At 37.9% G+C, this 16,247-nt stretch overlaps 2 protein-coding genes across 3 annotated transcripts in view; both read left to right on the top strand.

The window, feature by feature from the left end:
* The window catches only part of LOC307164685 (interferon-induced GTP-binding protein Mx), a 35,108-nt gene extending 33,725 nt beyond the window's left edge, over positions 1–1,383 (top strand). Inside the window, exons 11-12 of the mRNA XM_079881728.1 lie at positions 461–750; positions 1,078–1,383. Of these exons, the coding sequence (XP_079737854.1) occupies positions 461–750; positions 1,078–1,311 (524 nt within the window). The 3' untranslated portion in view covers positions 1,312–1,383. The remainder of the gene's footprint in view (positions 1–460; positions 751–1,077) is intronic.
* A 623-nt stretch (positions 1,384–2,006) lies between these two features.
* On the top strand, positions 2,007–9,253 carry gatd3 (glutamine amidotransferase class 1 domain containing 3). 2 transcript variants are annotated; one of them, XM_079882331.1, is made up of 8 exons: positions 2,136–2,175; positions 2,312–2,335; positions 2,400–2,449; positions 4,656–4,708; positions 5,251–5,364; positions 5,512–5,631; positions 5,817–5,909; positions 7,717–8,020. In XM_079882331.1, exons 3-8 carry the CDS (start codon positions 2,438–2,440, stop codon positions 8,003–8,005), a joined length of 681 nt encoding a protein of 226 aa, XP_079738457.1. In that variant the 5' UTR covers positions 2,136–2,175; positions 2,312–2,335; positions 2,400–2,437; the 3' UTR covers positions 8,006–8,020. The 2 variants fall into 2 exon arrangements, with proteins under 2 accessions (XP_079738456.1, XP_079738457.1); XM_079882330.1 differs by lacking the exons at positions 2,312–2,335; positions 2,400–2,449 and adding an exon at positions 8,656–9,253 and having other exon boundaries at positions 2,007–2,175; positions 7,717–7,876.
* Positions 9,254–16,247: the final 6,994 nt, after the last annotated feature.

Below are 16,247 nucleotides of genomic sequence, written 5' to 3' on the forward strand. Positions count from 1 at the left end.
TTCCTTCATAAATTAATTTAAGCCACTTCTGTGCAGCATCAAAACTTCTCTGTGGGCATGCAATATACATGCTGTTTGAGTTTAACCCTTTGTGCTGCAGGGGTGTGTACTTCAAGATTTTCTTTCATCTTTTCTCTCTAGCGGAGGAAACTCTCAGAGATGAGGTAGAAGAGTATGTTAGGACTCGTAGAGGAAAGGAGCTTCCTGGATTTGTGAACTATAGAACTTTCGAAAACATTGTCAAGAAACACATTGTGGAGCTGGAGGAACCTGCTTTGAAGCTGCTCAAAGATGTCGCAGGTGAATGGCAGTATTTCAAGATGGTTTGCAGTGTTGCATGCTAAAAAATAAATTCAAATGCATAAAATCGGTGACGTATATCAAGTATGCATATAATATACTATGTTGTGTCTTACTGTAACTCCTTGGCTGTTTTGTTTTCTTGTGTCCTTTATTACAGACATTGTTCATTCCTGTGTGAACTGCCTTGTTAGCTCTCATTTCAAGGCCTTCTCTCACCTATTAAGGGCCACCAAAGATCCAACTGAAGATTTTCTCGATGAGCAGTTTCAGAAAGCTGAGGAGAAAATACAGTCTCAATTTAAGATGGAGAGGATTGTCTACTCCCAAGACCATCTGTACAGCAATCAGCTTGACACTGTAAAACAAAGTCAAACAGTTCTTGTGCAAAGGCAGTTCATCAGTGCAGATGTACGCGAGATGACACAACATCTCACTGCCTATTTTACGGTAATCATTTGAAACATTTATGCATCTGTTCACATACCTGAAGATTTAGGAGTCTTTTCTCTTTAATCTCTGTGGCAATCCACTATTGCCACTTAGCAATTGCAAGAATAATGATTGTTTTCCAAAAACGTATGGTTGGTTTTCTTGTAGTTGTCTCTGTCTTCCATCTTGGGATAGCAGAAAGATTTTAACATCAAAAACAGATCACCTTCTCCTGTCATATATGCAAGGAGAGGTTAAATTATTTGCGGCAGAGTCTTGAAATAATATTAATTTAGCTTATTATGGTTTACAATGTATTTGAATGTACTTTGTATGTATTTGTAGATTACTTCTGACCGTCTGGCTAATCAAGTTCCACTGATAGTCCAGTATCACATGCTGGACCAGTACATCTCTCAGCTTCAGAATGCAATGCTTGCCATGATTGGAGGGAACAATCCAGGAATGCTGATCCAAGAAGATTCTGCTGTTGCACGTAAAAGGAAAGAACTAAAAGAGCGACTGGAGCGCCTCAAGAGTGCAGGCAAAGTCCTGTCCAAGTTTGTGCATTCTGTATAATTGTTAAGTGTCTGTTGTTCATTAGTATATTTTTGCTGCACCAATCCCAGATGTTTTGCTCAGAATTGCAATGGGGTGTCATTGGAGTTTATTTTGTACATGTACGTACAGTTTACCACCAAATAGTTAAGATGGTGTTTGTGGAAATTCCCTGCTAAAATTCCATTTAGGGACATGTCTTGTTTTGGAAACTGTCTCACAGTTTGCTTTACACTTATAAGAAATATATTTTCTATTTTATGTTATGTGTGCATCCAGTTTCCTAATTGTTCATTTAGTGATCCCTAATTTAATATTAATAAGTTAATAAAAAGAACCACATAAATCTAGAAATAAGTAAATTATAAATTAAGGACACCTTTAAAGAGAACTTGTCACTTGGCAAAAGATTTAGCTTGGACTTTTGTATTTGTAATATTTTTTCATGTATCTAAGAATTCACTTTATAACTTTAAAATAAAAAAAATGGTGAAAGGTTGTTATGGCGGTCTTTAAACTAATTAAGACACACACACACACACACACACATATATATATATATATATATATATATATAGCATATTTATATATAAAGTTATGCTCATTTATATAATTACGTTGTCATGTTATTGTTAATAATTAAACTCTGATGCAGCACATTTTTAAGGCCTAGATTGTGGGTTGGCACAGTAAACTGTAGGTGGCGATATGTTTCTATGATTTTCCATCCATCAGTAACGGCGAAGAAGGAATTGGTCCTCCATGTCCTCCTCGCTCCACACCATGTTTGCTCTGCGCTCGCTGTTCCGTACTGCCCACTTCAGATATGCGGCTGCTGCTCAGTTTCATGCATCTTCAAGCTGCAGTAGCGCAAAAGTCGCTGTTGTAAGTAGTTATGCAGACCCAAACGTGACTCTTGTTGGCGCTCGATGTCAAAATACCTAACGTTACACATTTTAGTGTCACATTTTAGAGCTGTATTGTGTGAAATTAATAGATTTCATGAACATCTGCATTTCAGTGGGGGTTTTACTGTGTTCTGAAAGTAGTTCATTCTCAGTTCTGGTAGAGGCGCTTCATGTCTGTGTTCTGTGTCTGTGTTCTGAAAGTACCGGTAGTTCTTTCTCAGTTCTGGTAGAGGCGCTTCATGTCACCCTGTGTAAGTTGGTCATTTGCATACAACATTAGAAATCAGTGACACTTTTATAATACATGTAATGTAACGTTACGAGAAAATAGTAACTGTCAGGGAGTAATTATCTCAGAATAAACCCCGACGGGCAGCGGAGTATGAACACAGCTACAATATTACAGTATTATTCATACTGAAGTTCTTGTTTAACCTTCACTAATCGATAAAGGAGAAAAGCGAGTTGAGTCCCTGGTGACATGAGAGTACAGCCAGCCGCCAGTATCATTAAAGTGATAGTTCGCCCCAAAAATGTGTCATTACTTACCCTCATGTTGTTCCAAACCTATGAGTTGCTTTCTTCTGTTGAACATAGAAGAAGATATTGTTAAGAATGCTGGTAACCAGACAGTTGACAGCACCCACTGACTTCCATAGTATTTTCCTACTATGGAAGTCAATGGGTGCCGTCAACTGTCTGGTTACCAACAACATTCTTCAAAATATATTATTTTGTGTTCAACAGAAGAAAGAACCCCATACAGGTTTGGAACAACATGAGGGTAAGTAATGACAAAATAAAAATTTTTGGGTGAACTATCCCTTTAAGACAGTTGAACATTGATCTAAAACAGGGGTCGGCAACTGGCGGCCCGCGGGCCAAAACTGGCCCGCCAGTAATATTTTCTGGCCCGCCGGATTATTTTGGAAGTCCTAAATGCTGCACAAAACCTTTCCACTACTTGAGAAAAGCCGTAGCCGCGCGGCGATTTCCCCGCCGCATACTGTGTGAAATGCCCATATAGGGAACCATGAGGCGCGGGATTACATTTTAAAGTAGAACTGTGCGTTCACAGCGGACGCGAATAGCACGACAAATTCGCGCCTGCCGCGTCTAGTTATACGCTTGACCACTTTGTGTCCATTCGCGCGTCAAAAGACGGTAGCGGCCAGAACTCTGGTGTAGCCTACTTTGGACGGAGCCAGCGGTCTGACTGACAATAGCCCACTCCCGACATCTTTTGACAGCGTATCCGCACTTAATTCTGACCATCTGTACACCTCTGAGGAGCTGTTTGGAAACCATTGTCAGTCAACAACATTCTTTTTTTGCAAGGATGTTTGAAATAGTTCGGCAGAAAATAGCCTACTTCATTTGTAGGGCAATATGATTTTCGTTTGTTGCTTAGAAATTTGAGTGATAGACTTTGTCCTATTTAATTTATGTTATTTATATTTCAAAAAAAAATTCTGTGGCATTTTTTTTTCTCTGCTGACAGTAGGCTACAATGTTAAAATAGCCTAATATTTATGCTGACAGTACAATGTTAAAATAGCCTAATATTTATATTGACACTAACACAATTTTTGTATAGCATTTATAATTATTATAGGCAACTTAATCTCCTTCTTTCCGTTAGAGACATTTGAATGTGAGATTCTGGAAACGAGATCTAAATTTTGCGGACCCGTCAGGTCGGGAAATAAAGCGGGTGAACACAGAGTGTATTTTAAGCGGTTGCTGAATAGAACCTTGTGGGAGCGGGACGGAAAAAAAAACAGTCCCGCGCAGACCTCCTTAAACCTTAGGTGTGTATGTGTGTGTCCCGAATAAATAATAATAATAAAAAAGGAATAAAAGTCGGACTGTAAGCGAATGAGGCATGATTGCTATTCACACCTAAAATGGCTGTAATCTGTTACCACAATAGTACTTGATCTGTTTAAAATGATTTCCTTGATATATGCCTAGGTGTTAAATTCAAAATTAAAATTTGTCTAATCCAGTAATTCATTTTTTCTATTTTTGATCTGAGCACAATCAGAAAATCAGAAAACCTGTCATTATTCGTTTTTTCATTTTAGTTCAGGAAATAAATAATGGAAAAACAAGTAGTTTTTCATCTTTTTTTTTTTTTTTTTTTGGTTTTAATTTGAAAAAAACGATTGAACGAATGATCCATGGTCGGTGACGGACCCATCATATTCCGCGATCATAGGCCTATATAAGAGTATTTAATTTGTATCCATAGACCTACTCTGTGTAGCTGGCCCGCCATCTACTGGCTAAAAAAAATATTGGCCCGCGGCCAAAGTTACTTGCCGACCCCTGATCTAAAAGTTTTAAGTAATCCGGAAGACTTTTCATATGTTTTTGTTTATTGCTCTCCAGCTCGTCACAAAACACACGACATCAAGAGTTCTGAGTTCTAACTTTTAATCTTTTATTCACTAGGTGTTGTCTGGATGTGGTGTTTATGATGGCACTGAAATCCATGAGGCATCAGCGTGAGTAACTTACTAGTTTATTTTTTTTTTTTATGTCTCTATACTATTTTTCTTTCTTTAGTTACTAAGCGGATTCACAAAAATCTACTTCTATAAGGGACAGAAGGTCTTTTTGTTGCATGGATTTCATGCCCAGGTTGCATGGATTTAGGGCCCAGGACAGGGGTGTCCAAACTCGGTCGTGGAGGGCCACTGTCTGTCCTGCAGAGTTTAGCACCAATTTACCTCAACACACCTGCCTGGAAGTTTCTAATATGCCTAGTAAGACCTTAATTAGCTGGTTCTGATGTGATTAATTGGAGTCAGAGCTTAACTCTGCAGGACACTGGCCCTCCAGGAACAGGACTGGACACCCTTGCGTTAGGAGTTCTCCACTACTGTAAAATATGTCACAGTTAATGTCCTATTTCAGATTTTTTTTCTCTCTGTGTAACCCAAATGTGTGTCTTTATGCTATTTTGATTTATGCTTTATTCAAGTTATTGCTTGAACTCTTTCCTTTTGCGTGAATATTCGTTTTTGCTGTATGTTTGTGTATGTAGAATCCTTGTGCATCTAAGTCGGGGAGGTGCAGAGGTTCAGATGTTTGCTCCCGATGTGTCTCAGATGCATGTGATAGACCATGGCAAAGGTCAGCCAGTGGAGACAGAGTCGAGGTGAAGTGTCCTCTCAGAAATTCTGTGTAAAGATTACACTGTCAAAACAATTCATTATATTAGCATATCTGTACACTTTTGTGTTTTTGTTACTGTAGGAGTTCAATTATTAACATATTATTAACTCACTCAACTTTTTTTATACAGGAACGTCTTATCAGAATCAGCGCGTATCGCAAGGGGCAACATCACTGACCTGGCAAAACTGAGTGCCAGTAATCATGATGCGGTCATCTTCCCTGGTGGTTTTGGTGCAGCTAAAAACCTGTGAGTGCTGTGACTAAATGTGATAAACTGGACTTGCCTTTAAAAAAAAAAGTTTTAAAGATAAAACCAATGCTAAAAACTTTTTGATAAACATTGTTTGCATTTAGATATATTTTAATTTGCCACTGACATTCCTGTTGTAGTCCTCATTTCTCTGTTGTCTTCTGCATCTTTACCATCATCAGGTCAACATTTGCTATTGATGGGAAGGACTGTAAAGTGAATGAGGAAGTGGAGCGGGTTTTAAAGGACTTCCATAAAGCAGGAAAGCCAATTGGGTAAGTCGTTATAAATTACTATCTATATTCACCTTATTTTACAACGCAGAAGTAAGAGAATATGAATGTGAGACTTATGATTCTTTAGCCTCTATAGATAAATCTGTATTTCAGTGGGGGTAAAAACTATTTGCGCTACAAACCAGTGTGTTTATAATTACGAAAATGCTTAACAACATAACAAAACTGGAAGCTGATGACAGCAAAGGCCAGGAACGTTCAACTTACAAATGACTGCGTCCGCTCTTACATTATAAATGAGGTGGAAAGTCCACTGATTTGGGGTCTTTTTGTGCTTTTATGTGTTAAAAATGTATTGTTATATGGAAATATCTTGTAATTTTGGTGTTGCAATCATTTAAAGTTATTTAAGTAAAGTTTGTTCCTGAGGTCTGGACAATAAAAAGGCCTAAAAAATGTGAAAAGTGAAAATTAAATTAAACACTATTTAAATTTGTATTTATTATCTTATAGGTTAAAAAAACAGAACCAGATTACAATGACTGGCAAGGTTATTAAAGTTGAACAAAAATTTCAAGTCAGTAATTTCAAGAACTTCAAGTGCTATGATAAGTAAGGCCCTGTCCCAAATTTCAGTTCACAGTTATTTGTATAGCGCTTTTCACAACACGTCATTTCAAAGCAGTCTGAAAAGAAAAAAATGTATGCGTCTACAATACAATTTAGAGTGATCTGTTATCAGAGATGACTGTGTCCAAGTACACAGAGTACAAATCACACAGTTAGCTAACAATGTATTCATATAAGGCAGAAACAATGAGTTTAAGTCATTATTACAAGTTGTAAACATAATGATTACAATATATTGAAATTTAGCATTGGTGCATATTGATTCAGAGCTTGCATCATCTGAAGTCCAGGAGTTGACGTCATCTCTTCACAGGTGTTCGGGCATCTGAAGTCTTCATAAGAGGCTGGATCCAAACTGGAGCTGACGTACTCTCTAGTTACCTCAGGATGGTCATCCTGAGATAAAACAGAAGCAAATAGAAAATAATTAGCATAGCTGCTGTTCATTACATTAAGTGTAATCATCTACATTTGATCTGATATGACTGGTGTACATGGTTAAGAGATGTATTATGTGAATGCTTGGCTAAAAAGATGTCTCTTTAATCTAGATTTAAACTTGGAGAGTGAGTCTGAGCCCCAAACATCATCAGGAAGGCTATTCCAGAGTTTAGGAGCCAAATGTTAAAACGCTTTCCTTCCTTTAGTGGACTTGGATATTCTTGGTACAACCAAAAGTCCAGAGTTTTGTAACCTTAAAGGGATTGTTTGGCGATAGAAGATCTGTTAAATACACAGAAGCTGAACCATTTACGGCCTTATAAGTCAGCAGCAAAACTTTGTAATTGATACAGAACTTAATAGGTATCCAAATGGCACATTTATGTGGACTTACTGTGTCCAATGCGAACATGGCTGTACAAGACTGTAGGGTGTCCGTTTTTCATTTTAGGTTTCAGAAGGGTGCTTGCGAGCTGCCCCTTCGCAGCTGATATGCGCCCTCGTTGCACACTTTTACAGAGCCCGCACTGACCCAAGGTCCGCAGCAGACTTCTACCTGACAGTCAAAGTGGCATTATATCGTGTTAAGTGTGGACTCGGAGGAAGACCGCAAGATCTTAGGGTTCCATTTGGGACAGGGCCTAAAAGTTATGATGTGCTTTGAAATAAAAAGATTATATTTGTCAAATCAAACTTTATATGCATGTTTTTTTTTTTTTTTGTTGTTGTTTTTTTATTCTTATAAAGTACTGACTCCTTGTCTTCTGGTCACCAGGTTGTGCTGTATATCTCCAGTGCTGGCGGCGAAAGTTCTTCCAGGTGTGGATGTGACTGTGGGTCATGATGAGGAGGAGGAAGGTGGGAAGTGGCCATATGCTGGTACTGCACAAGTCATCACTGCACTGGGAGCCAAACATACTGTTAAAGAAGTCACCATATCCTACCTGTACAGACTTCTCTTCTCTTCTCTTCTCTTCTCTTCTCTTCTCTTCTCTTCTCTTCTCTTCTCTTCTCTTCTCTTCTCTTCTCTTCTCCATGGAAGACAAAATTATGACATACTGTAAGATAAGTAAGGGTTAATGCCCGACGAGGTGTCCATTGTCAGGTATTAATGGACAACGGCGAGGCGTGAACCGTCCGACGCGCAGCGGAGTCCATTAATACCTGACATTGGACACCTCGAAGGGCATTAACCTGCTTATACCATGGTCACTTGCCAAATAACACATTTTTAAAACATTAGTTTATATTTTAATTAGTTTTACAATCAAAATCTAAAGTTTTTACAAACAATAACTTGGTTTCCCTGGTTACGCCTGACGGTTTATTTAGCAACCGGAGATATTTATAGCCCGCTCAGCTCATAGAACCCTTCAGTTTACTGCCAGTTGCTATGGTTACTCACAGCTGATGTAGCCAGCACATTTATTTATTAATTTCGATTTTCGAACGGTAAACAGTCAGTTTCACCAGAACTCCTTTACTAGGTGGTGTCCTCTATCACTTTTTAATGGACACCCTGCAGCCAATCAGAATCGAGTATTCACCCAGACCATGGTATAAAAAGTCATAATCATTACATACAAGTCATAATTATGACTTAAAAAGTAGAAAATTTTAGTGTCATGATTTCAACTTGTCTTATTTAATTTACTTCTCATTAATGTTATGAGAGCTTTGTTTTTCTGAATTAACCTTAACCTTCCATCCTTACGAAGCTCATGTGGACCAGAAGAATAAGGTGGTGACCACACCTGCATTCATGTGTGAAACAAAGTTGCACTTGATTTTTGATGGGATTGGCGCTATGGTGAGAGACGTCCTAAAGCTCAGCGGGAAGTAAAAGTTCAACCAGTATATCAGTATCTTCATCATTATCACTCATATAGGATCTGTATCAGGCTGCATAAATGAAAAAGAGTAGGCTATTTATTGCTGTGATTTTTAGTGAATTGCAAAACAAGACTGTGAAAGACTTGACAGACATTACTAATCAAACTTGTATCTGCTGTTAAATGGTATTTTGGTGAATATCCAGCAGAGGGCACTCTCTGTTTTTGAAAAAAGTAAATGTGAAGTAAATGTAGCTCTATGATTTCTTAATTTAGAAAACTTTTAAATGTAACTTGACATGTAAAGGAAAGCTCATCAGTTAAAAAAAAAACTGAAATAGAGATGTCAGAGTATCAAGTTAATACAGTGCACCAATAAAAGCTTAACGTGTCTGTGTTCTTTAAATATATTAGACACCGTGTGTTCAAATATGAAGTTTGAAATTGAAAATAAAGTAAATAATTTTCTTAACAAAAGTGTGTGTCTAGTCAGTGTCTAGTCATTTAGTCAGCACTCAATGTAATGCAGTAATGTGCTAACTGAAAATCAAGTTATTTCAAACTCAAAATATTTTCTTTAATAGTTGACAGTCACCTATAACTGTATGACAGTGTTGTGTGCCATTCAGAATTAAGTTGAGAATGCCTTTTAAATTACACTTCAATTCTGAATTTGAATTGAGTTAACAAACAGGATGCAGAATTGCAGTTCGAATGTGAATGTACACTACCATTCACAAGTTTGAGATCGGTAAGGTTTTTTAATGTTTTTGAACATTTCTTGTTATTTTTTATTTTTTTGGTGCTTAATGTAGTTTAATAGCAGACAATCTGTAGTAATCTTATTTCTCTTTGCCTAGAGTCTGATGTAAAAAGTGTCATAGCTTAACCCATTCTCTCCTATCCTAAAGAGAAGAAACCGAATATTATAATAACATTTAATACATTTGCTCCGTCTGACATATAGATGTTCAAATGTTCATGGCTAATTTCTAAAGAGATTGTCTATGGTTAGGAAATCAGGTGGTGAAGGGAGAGAAGTGTGTCCTGGAAACTGAAGAGAGGCAGAAAGACAGTGAGATAAAAGGAAACCGGTGTGTTTAGACTAACAGGATTAGTCACACGTCTAGCTAGAGGCACTGATCATCATATGGCATCACGCAAGGCTACACGCACCTCAAAGAGACCTGCGGTCTGGCCACACACTCATTTCCTGAGCACCCACCCGCATCTTATTGAGGTATGAGTTTAAAGGCTGTGAACACAAACACAATCCTATTATAACTGCTTATATTTGTTAACTGATTCCGAACTCTAGAAACATTTCTTATTATCTGTGTTGGAAACCGTTGTGCTGCTTGATATTTTTGTGGAAACATACTTTTTTCTTTTTCTTTTTTTTTCAGGATTATTTGATGAATGGAAAATTCAAAAGAACAGCATTTATTTGAAATAGAAATCTTTTGTAACATTTATAAAGGGTTTCACAGTCACTTTTCATTAAATTAATGCGTTAATAATGTACTTTTTCATCGAAATTTTTTAATCATAATATAATTTTTCTTTCCTTTCCTACTGCCGCCTCTGCTGTTGTGTGATCTGATAGTGTCAAATTCTTGATTGGTTTTGCTCTTTTCAGTTGTATTTGTGTCAGGTCAGGCAGATGAGTCTCCCCACTGGTTACTTTAGACTTCACTCTTTCTGATGGAGGCCAGTTCTCAGACCAGGGCATGTAGTTCTTCTGTTCCCAGGCACGGCACTCTTTGATGGGGATTTCTCCCACCCACTTCTCATCAGCCCTACCCACTTCCCACAGCCGCCCAAAGAGGCTGGGCAAACAAGACCCCGCGTTCTGCCAATTTGTTCGTACAAAACGTGGGGATTTGGGGGCCTGCAGACGCTCTTACACAGACAAATGGTAAGTATTTGCCTGGCAGTCTGAGATTCCTCACCCCCACCCCCTTCTACTCAGAAACACACACTCGCTTGGTGCTTTCTCTACAGTCTTGGACGACGGGTTTCCTTATGCTGACTGTCAAAAATTGGTCGAAAAAAGATGGTCGAAACGTTGAAAGAAATACTTTTCTGGAGCAGTCATATCAGTGTGCAGACATTACTTTTGTTTTTTGCTTTAGTTGCACACCTTTTTCGTATTTTGACTGTCAAAAAATGGCCTTGACTTGCTAAAGCGTTTTCTTGACCTGTGTATAAATTATCATGTTTTTAGCTTTTTCATGTTGGTTTTTAGGTTACTCATGGCTGTGCTGTTTAGTAAGGACAACCAGTTTTACCAATTTTTGCCAGTATCCGCATTCAAGCAGATCATCCTTGAATTTTAGAGGGTTCAAACTGGTCTAAAGCATACATTTTTTTTGCTTTTATTCTCTGCAATTTTTTTCCTAAATCATAACTAATTCTACCTTTTCCTGCCATTCTTAAGCTGTAGTAGGGTAGTAATCATCTCAAATAATGTTTTTGTACTACATGGAACTAATTTACTTGATTTTAGTCGAGGGAATTTATTTTTCATATGCGTGTGTTTGTGTTGCTGTTTGTTTTAACACTAGTTTGAATATTTAAGCATAAATCACACGTGGTGTGATCTAAAGCATTCAGCTCACATTTGTAAAATTTGGGTTGTGGTCACGTCTGCAACTTGAATATTTTGTATTTTTTTGGCATTTCAGTTGGACGTCATCCGAGTACTCATAGTATGCTACGCGTAGTTGCATTGTTTAGTGTAAACACACACTGTAAAAAATTTGCTGTAGTTTTGCAGCTGTTTGCCAGTAACTTACTGTAGATTTAAATTTATGTTATTTACTGGCAACAGTTTGTTCAAAGTTAAATGAACATTAAACATTAGCAAGTCTTTGTCTTTAAAGAATAAAATTATAAAATAACAATCTAATGCAAAGCATTCTGGGAACCAGAAATCTTCATCAACCTTTTTCTGTTTTTTTTCCTTCAGATTTTGGTTCCCAGAATGCTTTACATGAGGATGTTATTTTAGTTTTATTCTGTAAAGATAAAGACTTGTTAATGTTTAATGTTCATTTAATTTTGAACAAATTGTTGCCAGTAAATAACATCAATTTAAATCTACAGTAAGTTACTGGCAAGTAGCTGCCAGTAATACTGTAATTTCTACAGATTTTTCTAACAGTGCACTACTTGCACTACACAATTATGTGGAATAATATAGAAACAAGTTACTTTGCTTCTGTAGTTATTTGGGCTCCATCTCTATTGAGATCAAATGTGTGGACCGTGTGAGCGGTTCTGACAGCCTGTGGGATGTAAATGGGCTGAGGTCTCAGTGTATTATTGTGAGCGGGACAGTCTATCAGGGGCCGGCCTGAGGCCCCGCAGTCCTCCTGGCATCCTGATCAGAGGATTAGCAGCATACAGCCGCAGGTCAAGAGCTTGCCAGTCTCACACACTCTTTAACACACACACCCACACTTGTCATTTTGCTTTCTCCCACAAACACCTTTCGCTTTCACACACGTACGCCCGGAGAGAGCATTTCTCAACCGCTCACACTTGTGCAGAAGAGGCCTGTTTGATAGCGGGTTGCGGATTAGGTTCTGTGTTCTCTTTTATTCTTATTCTGATTGGCTTATGTCCTTGAGAGGCTTTTTTACTACAGTGAGGTCGTACTAGTCCATACAATGAAAGGGATTTTTTTCTCATGACATCATATTCCCCTGTCCTACTCCATTTAAAAGTTGTTTTAAGGTTTTTTGTTTGTTTGTTTTATTTTTCACTTTAAGATGCAAGGAGGATAATTGTTTGGTTTTATGGCACTTGCATAAAAGATCACGACATGATCAACACAACACATTTGTATGAAATAATTGTTTGATCCATGAAAGAGTTGTTTGTAAAAATGTAAGGATTATAATTATTAAAATGATCATTTAATGATAAATCATTACATATATTTTATATGTCTGTTCTCAAGTAATGCATATTATTGTTCTTATTTCAGATATTAACCCACAATTTTACTCCATACATTAACCACAACCGCTTTATAAATATGACAGCTGGTCAATGTCAGGCCGAACCTTTCCAGCTCAGAATATAGGGGTGGGCTGGTGTTTGACCAGAGAAGCGTGTCCTGTCTGTTAGTGTACCCCTCCACTGACCCCTGTCCATCCCTCAATAGTACAACGCCTTGTTGCCCCCAGCATGAGGTCCCAGCATCCCCTAGTTGTGATAGTGGGGGGCACACAGCAAGGGGCCTTAGAGGGGATGCGGAGTTAGCAGCTAAAATGGAGACTCACATTTCCATATGCATGCCACTGACAAGTGTTCTACTGAAAAACCCGGTACCAATACGTGCACAAGGTTGCCCAATCCAGCAAGACTGGGGGGAAGAAGGGGGAGCCTGGGGGGGTTGGGCTTTAAAGGGGACTGCAATATTGTACTAATTCGTGCAAGAGACTATCAAAGCGAAAGACATACGGTAATTAACGGGGGGGGGGGGGGGAGAGGAAAGAATGGGCAGGAAGAATGAGTTTGGGAGCAAGAGGGACAGGGATGCTGATTTTAACGTGAAAATGCTGTGATGATTAGCATATGGTGGGTTGTCCAGACCCAGTATTTACCGGCAGAACTGAATGCGCGTACGGCATGGATGTGACTTTGTCCCCCCTAAATTTCCACAGCCACCTTTTCAGATCCCTCCCCCCCCCCCCCCCCCCCCCCCACACACACACACCTTTCAATTTCTTTTCTTACCTCTTTTCTATGGCCATTGCCTTTTTCTGCCCTCTTTCTCAATGGTGTGCATGTATAATAAAAAGCTTGTTAACAACGGCCAGGCCGATTATTATTATTTATTTTTTTAAAGATCAGTCTTGCTCAGCAATGAATAATGTGATCAGCTGACACTTATTTTGAATCTTGACAAAAGTATTGTTACTGAAAACTGATTTAAAGAAAAAGTTAACAGGTCCACTAAACAACCTATTGACTTACATTATGAAAACTGAATTAGAAAATAAAATTTGTAATAATTATTTAATTTTTATAAAATCACAAAATAAATTGTTATTTTTGGTTTAGGCTACAGTTTAATAAAGCATTAATTATAATTAATTAAGCATTAATTATAATTAATTATCAATTATAATTTGATATATTTAAATTATATAGATATCTTTTATTACTTATTACTAAATTATTTGTTGTTATTATTTTATTATTATTATTATTATTAATAAAGAAATGGTATTTTACATGATCAGGCATCTGTGCCTCTGTCCTCTCGCAGTAAGGTAAAGTATCTTGCACTTTTCTCTGGGACTGAAAAAGAGCAGAGCAGGTCGCCCAGTGTGTTGCCTCTCATCTTTTGTGAGCTGGTTTCCCCGTGCCAGCTTTCTGCTGTCACATTAGTGCACATCAAATACACAAGCTCACATGCAAATATACTTTTGGACTTTTAGCTTTTTAACTTGCTTCCTCTGCAAACAGGAAGTATTTTTGGTCTTTCAAACAGATTTGGTAAGTGTCATCATGTTTGTCTTGTCTTTCTAAAGTGTCTCTCTGGGATGTTAAGTGGGAGCAAGAATCCTTTATCTAATGAACCGTTGGCAGACCCTCACCACTGAAAATTTCCCTCTTGCCAGAGGAATAGCCAGGATATACATTAGTACGATAGCGAGATGCGATTTTGTATTTTGTGTGGGTATCTGTCAGACGGTCAGTGCAAGTGGTCAGCCTGTTCCAGGTTAAAGTTCATGGTCATCAATGGTTGAGGTGGACGGCTCTCCATCTGGTGGGGACTCGGCCTCTGAGGGTCAGGGCTAAAAAGTGTCTGCAAGTGTGGAGCTTGTCTTCAAAAGTTTAGTTTGTGTTTGGCAGAACAAGTGTGTGAATCACATGTCCATGTGTGTCCTGTGTGAGGTCTAAAGGCCTCTCCAGTTTATAGTGTGTTTAGAGGCAAATTTAGTCCAAGGCTGTACTGAATGCTCCAATCACACACAACAATACCTGTCAAGCCATTTAACCATTGACAAAAACTCTCTCTCTCTCTCTCTCTCTCTCTCTCTCTCTCTCTCTCTCTCTCTCTCTCTCTCTCTCTCTCTCTCTCTCTCTCTCTCTCTCTCTCTCTCTCTCTCTCAGGTAGATCTTTGGTGCTGCAGCTGCATGTCATGAATTGAATGAAAGCAGGCACTTGAGCAACTGTGTGCAGCCAGTACAAAGGTGAAAAAGCCTATTAATCCTTTCCACAATCATTGCACTAGCATTGCCCAATTGCATCCAGCTCATTAATAAAATTAATCAGTGATCAAATTAATTTTGGCTTTTAAAAGCCGTATAATTTGCTCAACACAGCACATTTGGTTGCAAACAGTACGTCTAACTTATAAATCTTTTATAAATCTTTAAATCTTTCTTCAGGCTTTGAAATGTCATGTCATTGTCATTCTTTACATTTAAATTGTAATATTTTGCAAGACATGGAACAGGTAAATATAATAAAATCGTATCTAGGAAAGCCATTATGATTTTAATTCTAGTATGATAATATGCATAATTTTGTCAGATTAACAAACCTAAATATATCCTTTTTTAGTAATTGTAAAAAATTGGTTCATCATAACATCTCTGTCTCCATTCCGGCCACTTTATCCCTCAATTCTCTCTCTCTCTGGCTGTCACTGCAGCACAATGTAGGAGCATTAGTATGCTAATGAGGTGCAGGGCGACAGGTGGCCCGCTAGACAGCTCAATTAAGCAGCTCGTTAAAGGCCAAGCTAACGAAGCGGCCTGCACTGCAAGGCTCAACAAACAATGTGACTGTGCAGGCTACAAATTGGTGTGTCAGTGTGTGTGGCGAAGAGTTGGAGATAGAGACTGTTTTAGTGTGTGTGTATGTGCATGTGAGTGAATGTGTAAGCAGGGGCAGTGAGTTGAAGGGAGAGACAGATTTAGTCTGTGTCTCTGTGTGTGTGTAAGGTAAATGTTTAGCAGTTAGCAGGGCTTTGTGGTGGACACAACCAATAATGGCTAATAAGAGGGGTTCTTGCTTTCACTCCTCAGGAAATTAAAAGGAAGTGGAAAAAATGGAAATCACTTGAACACAAACCTTCCCATTTTTTTTCTCAATAATTTCACTACATTCTCACTTTTTGTTATGTTTTCTACGTATATACACTGACATAGATTTTTATTTGTTTATTTAATTAACTATTTTATTTATTTAATGCATTCTGACATTATGGCTAATTTAAAAAGAAAGCTTTGATATGGAATTTAAATGAAAAATAAACTGTTAAATGTATAGTAGAAAAAAATTATTTAGTACCTTTAACAGAAGAATATGTTTGAATTGGATGAAAATAAATAAGCCCTGATCTTGTCATATCCCAAGATCTGTTTAATAACCAAAAGAAAACATTATTGGACGATGTGGACAGATGTGGTCACTAATATCTTGTGTATCCGCAATATTAATGTA

The sequence above is a fragment of the Squalius cephalus genome (assembly GCF_949319135.1).
Source record: "Squalius cephalus genome assembly, chromosome: 9".
Classification (NCBI taxonomy): domain Eukaryota; kingdom Metazoa; phylum Chordata; class Actinopteri; order Cypriniformes; family Leuciscidae; genus Squalius; species Squalius cephalus.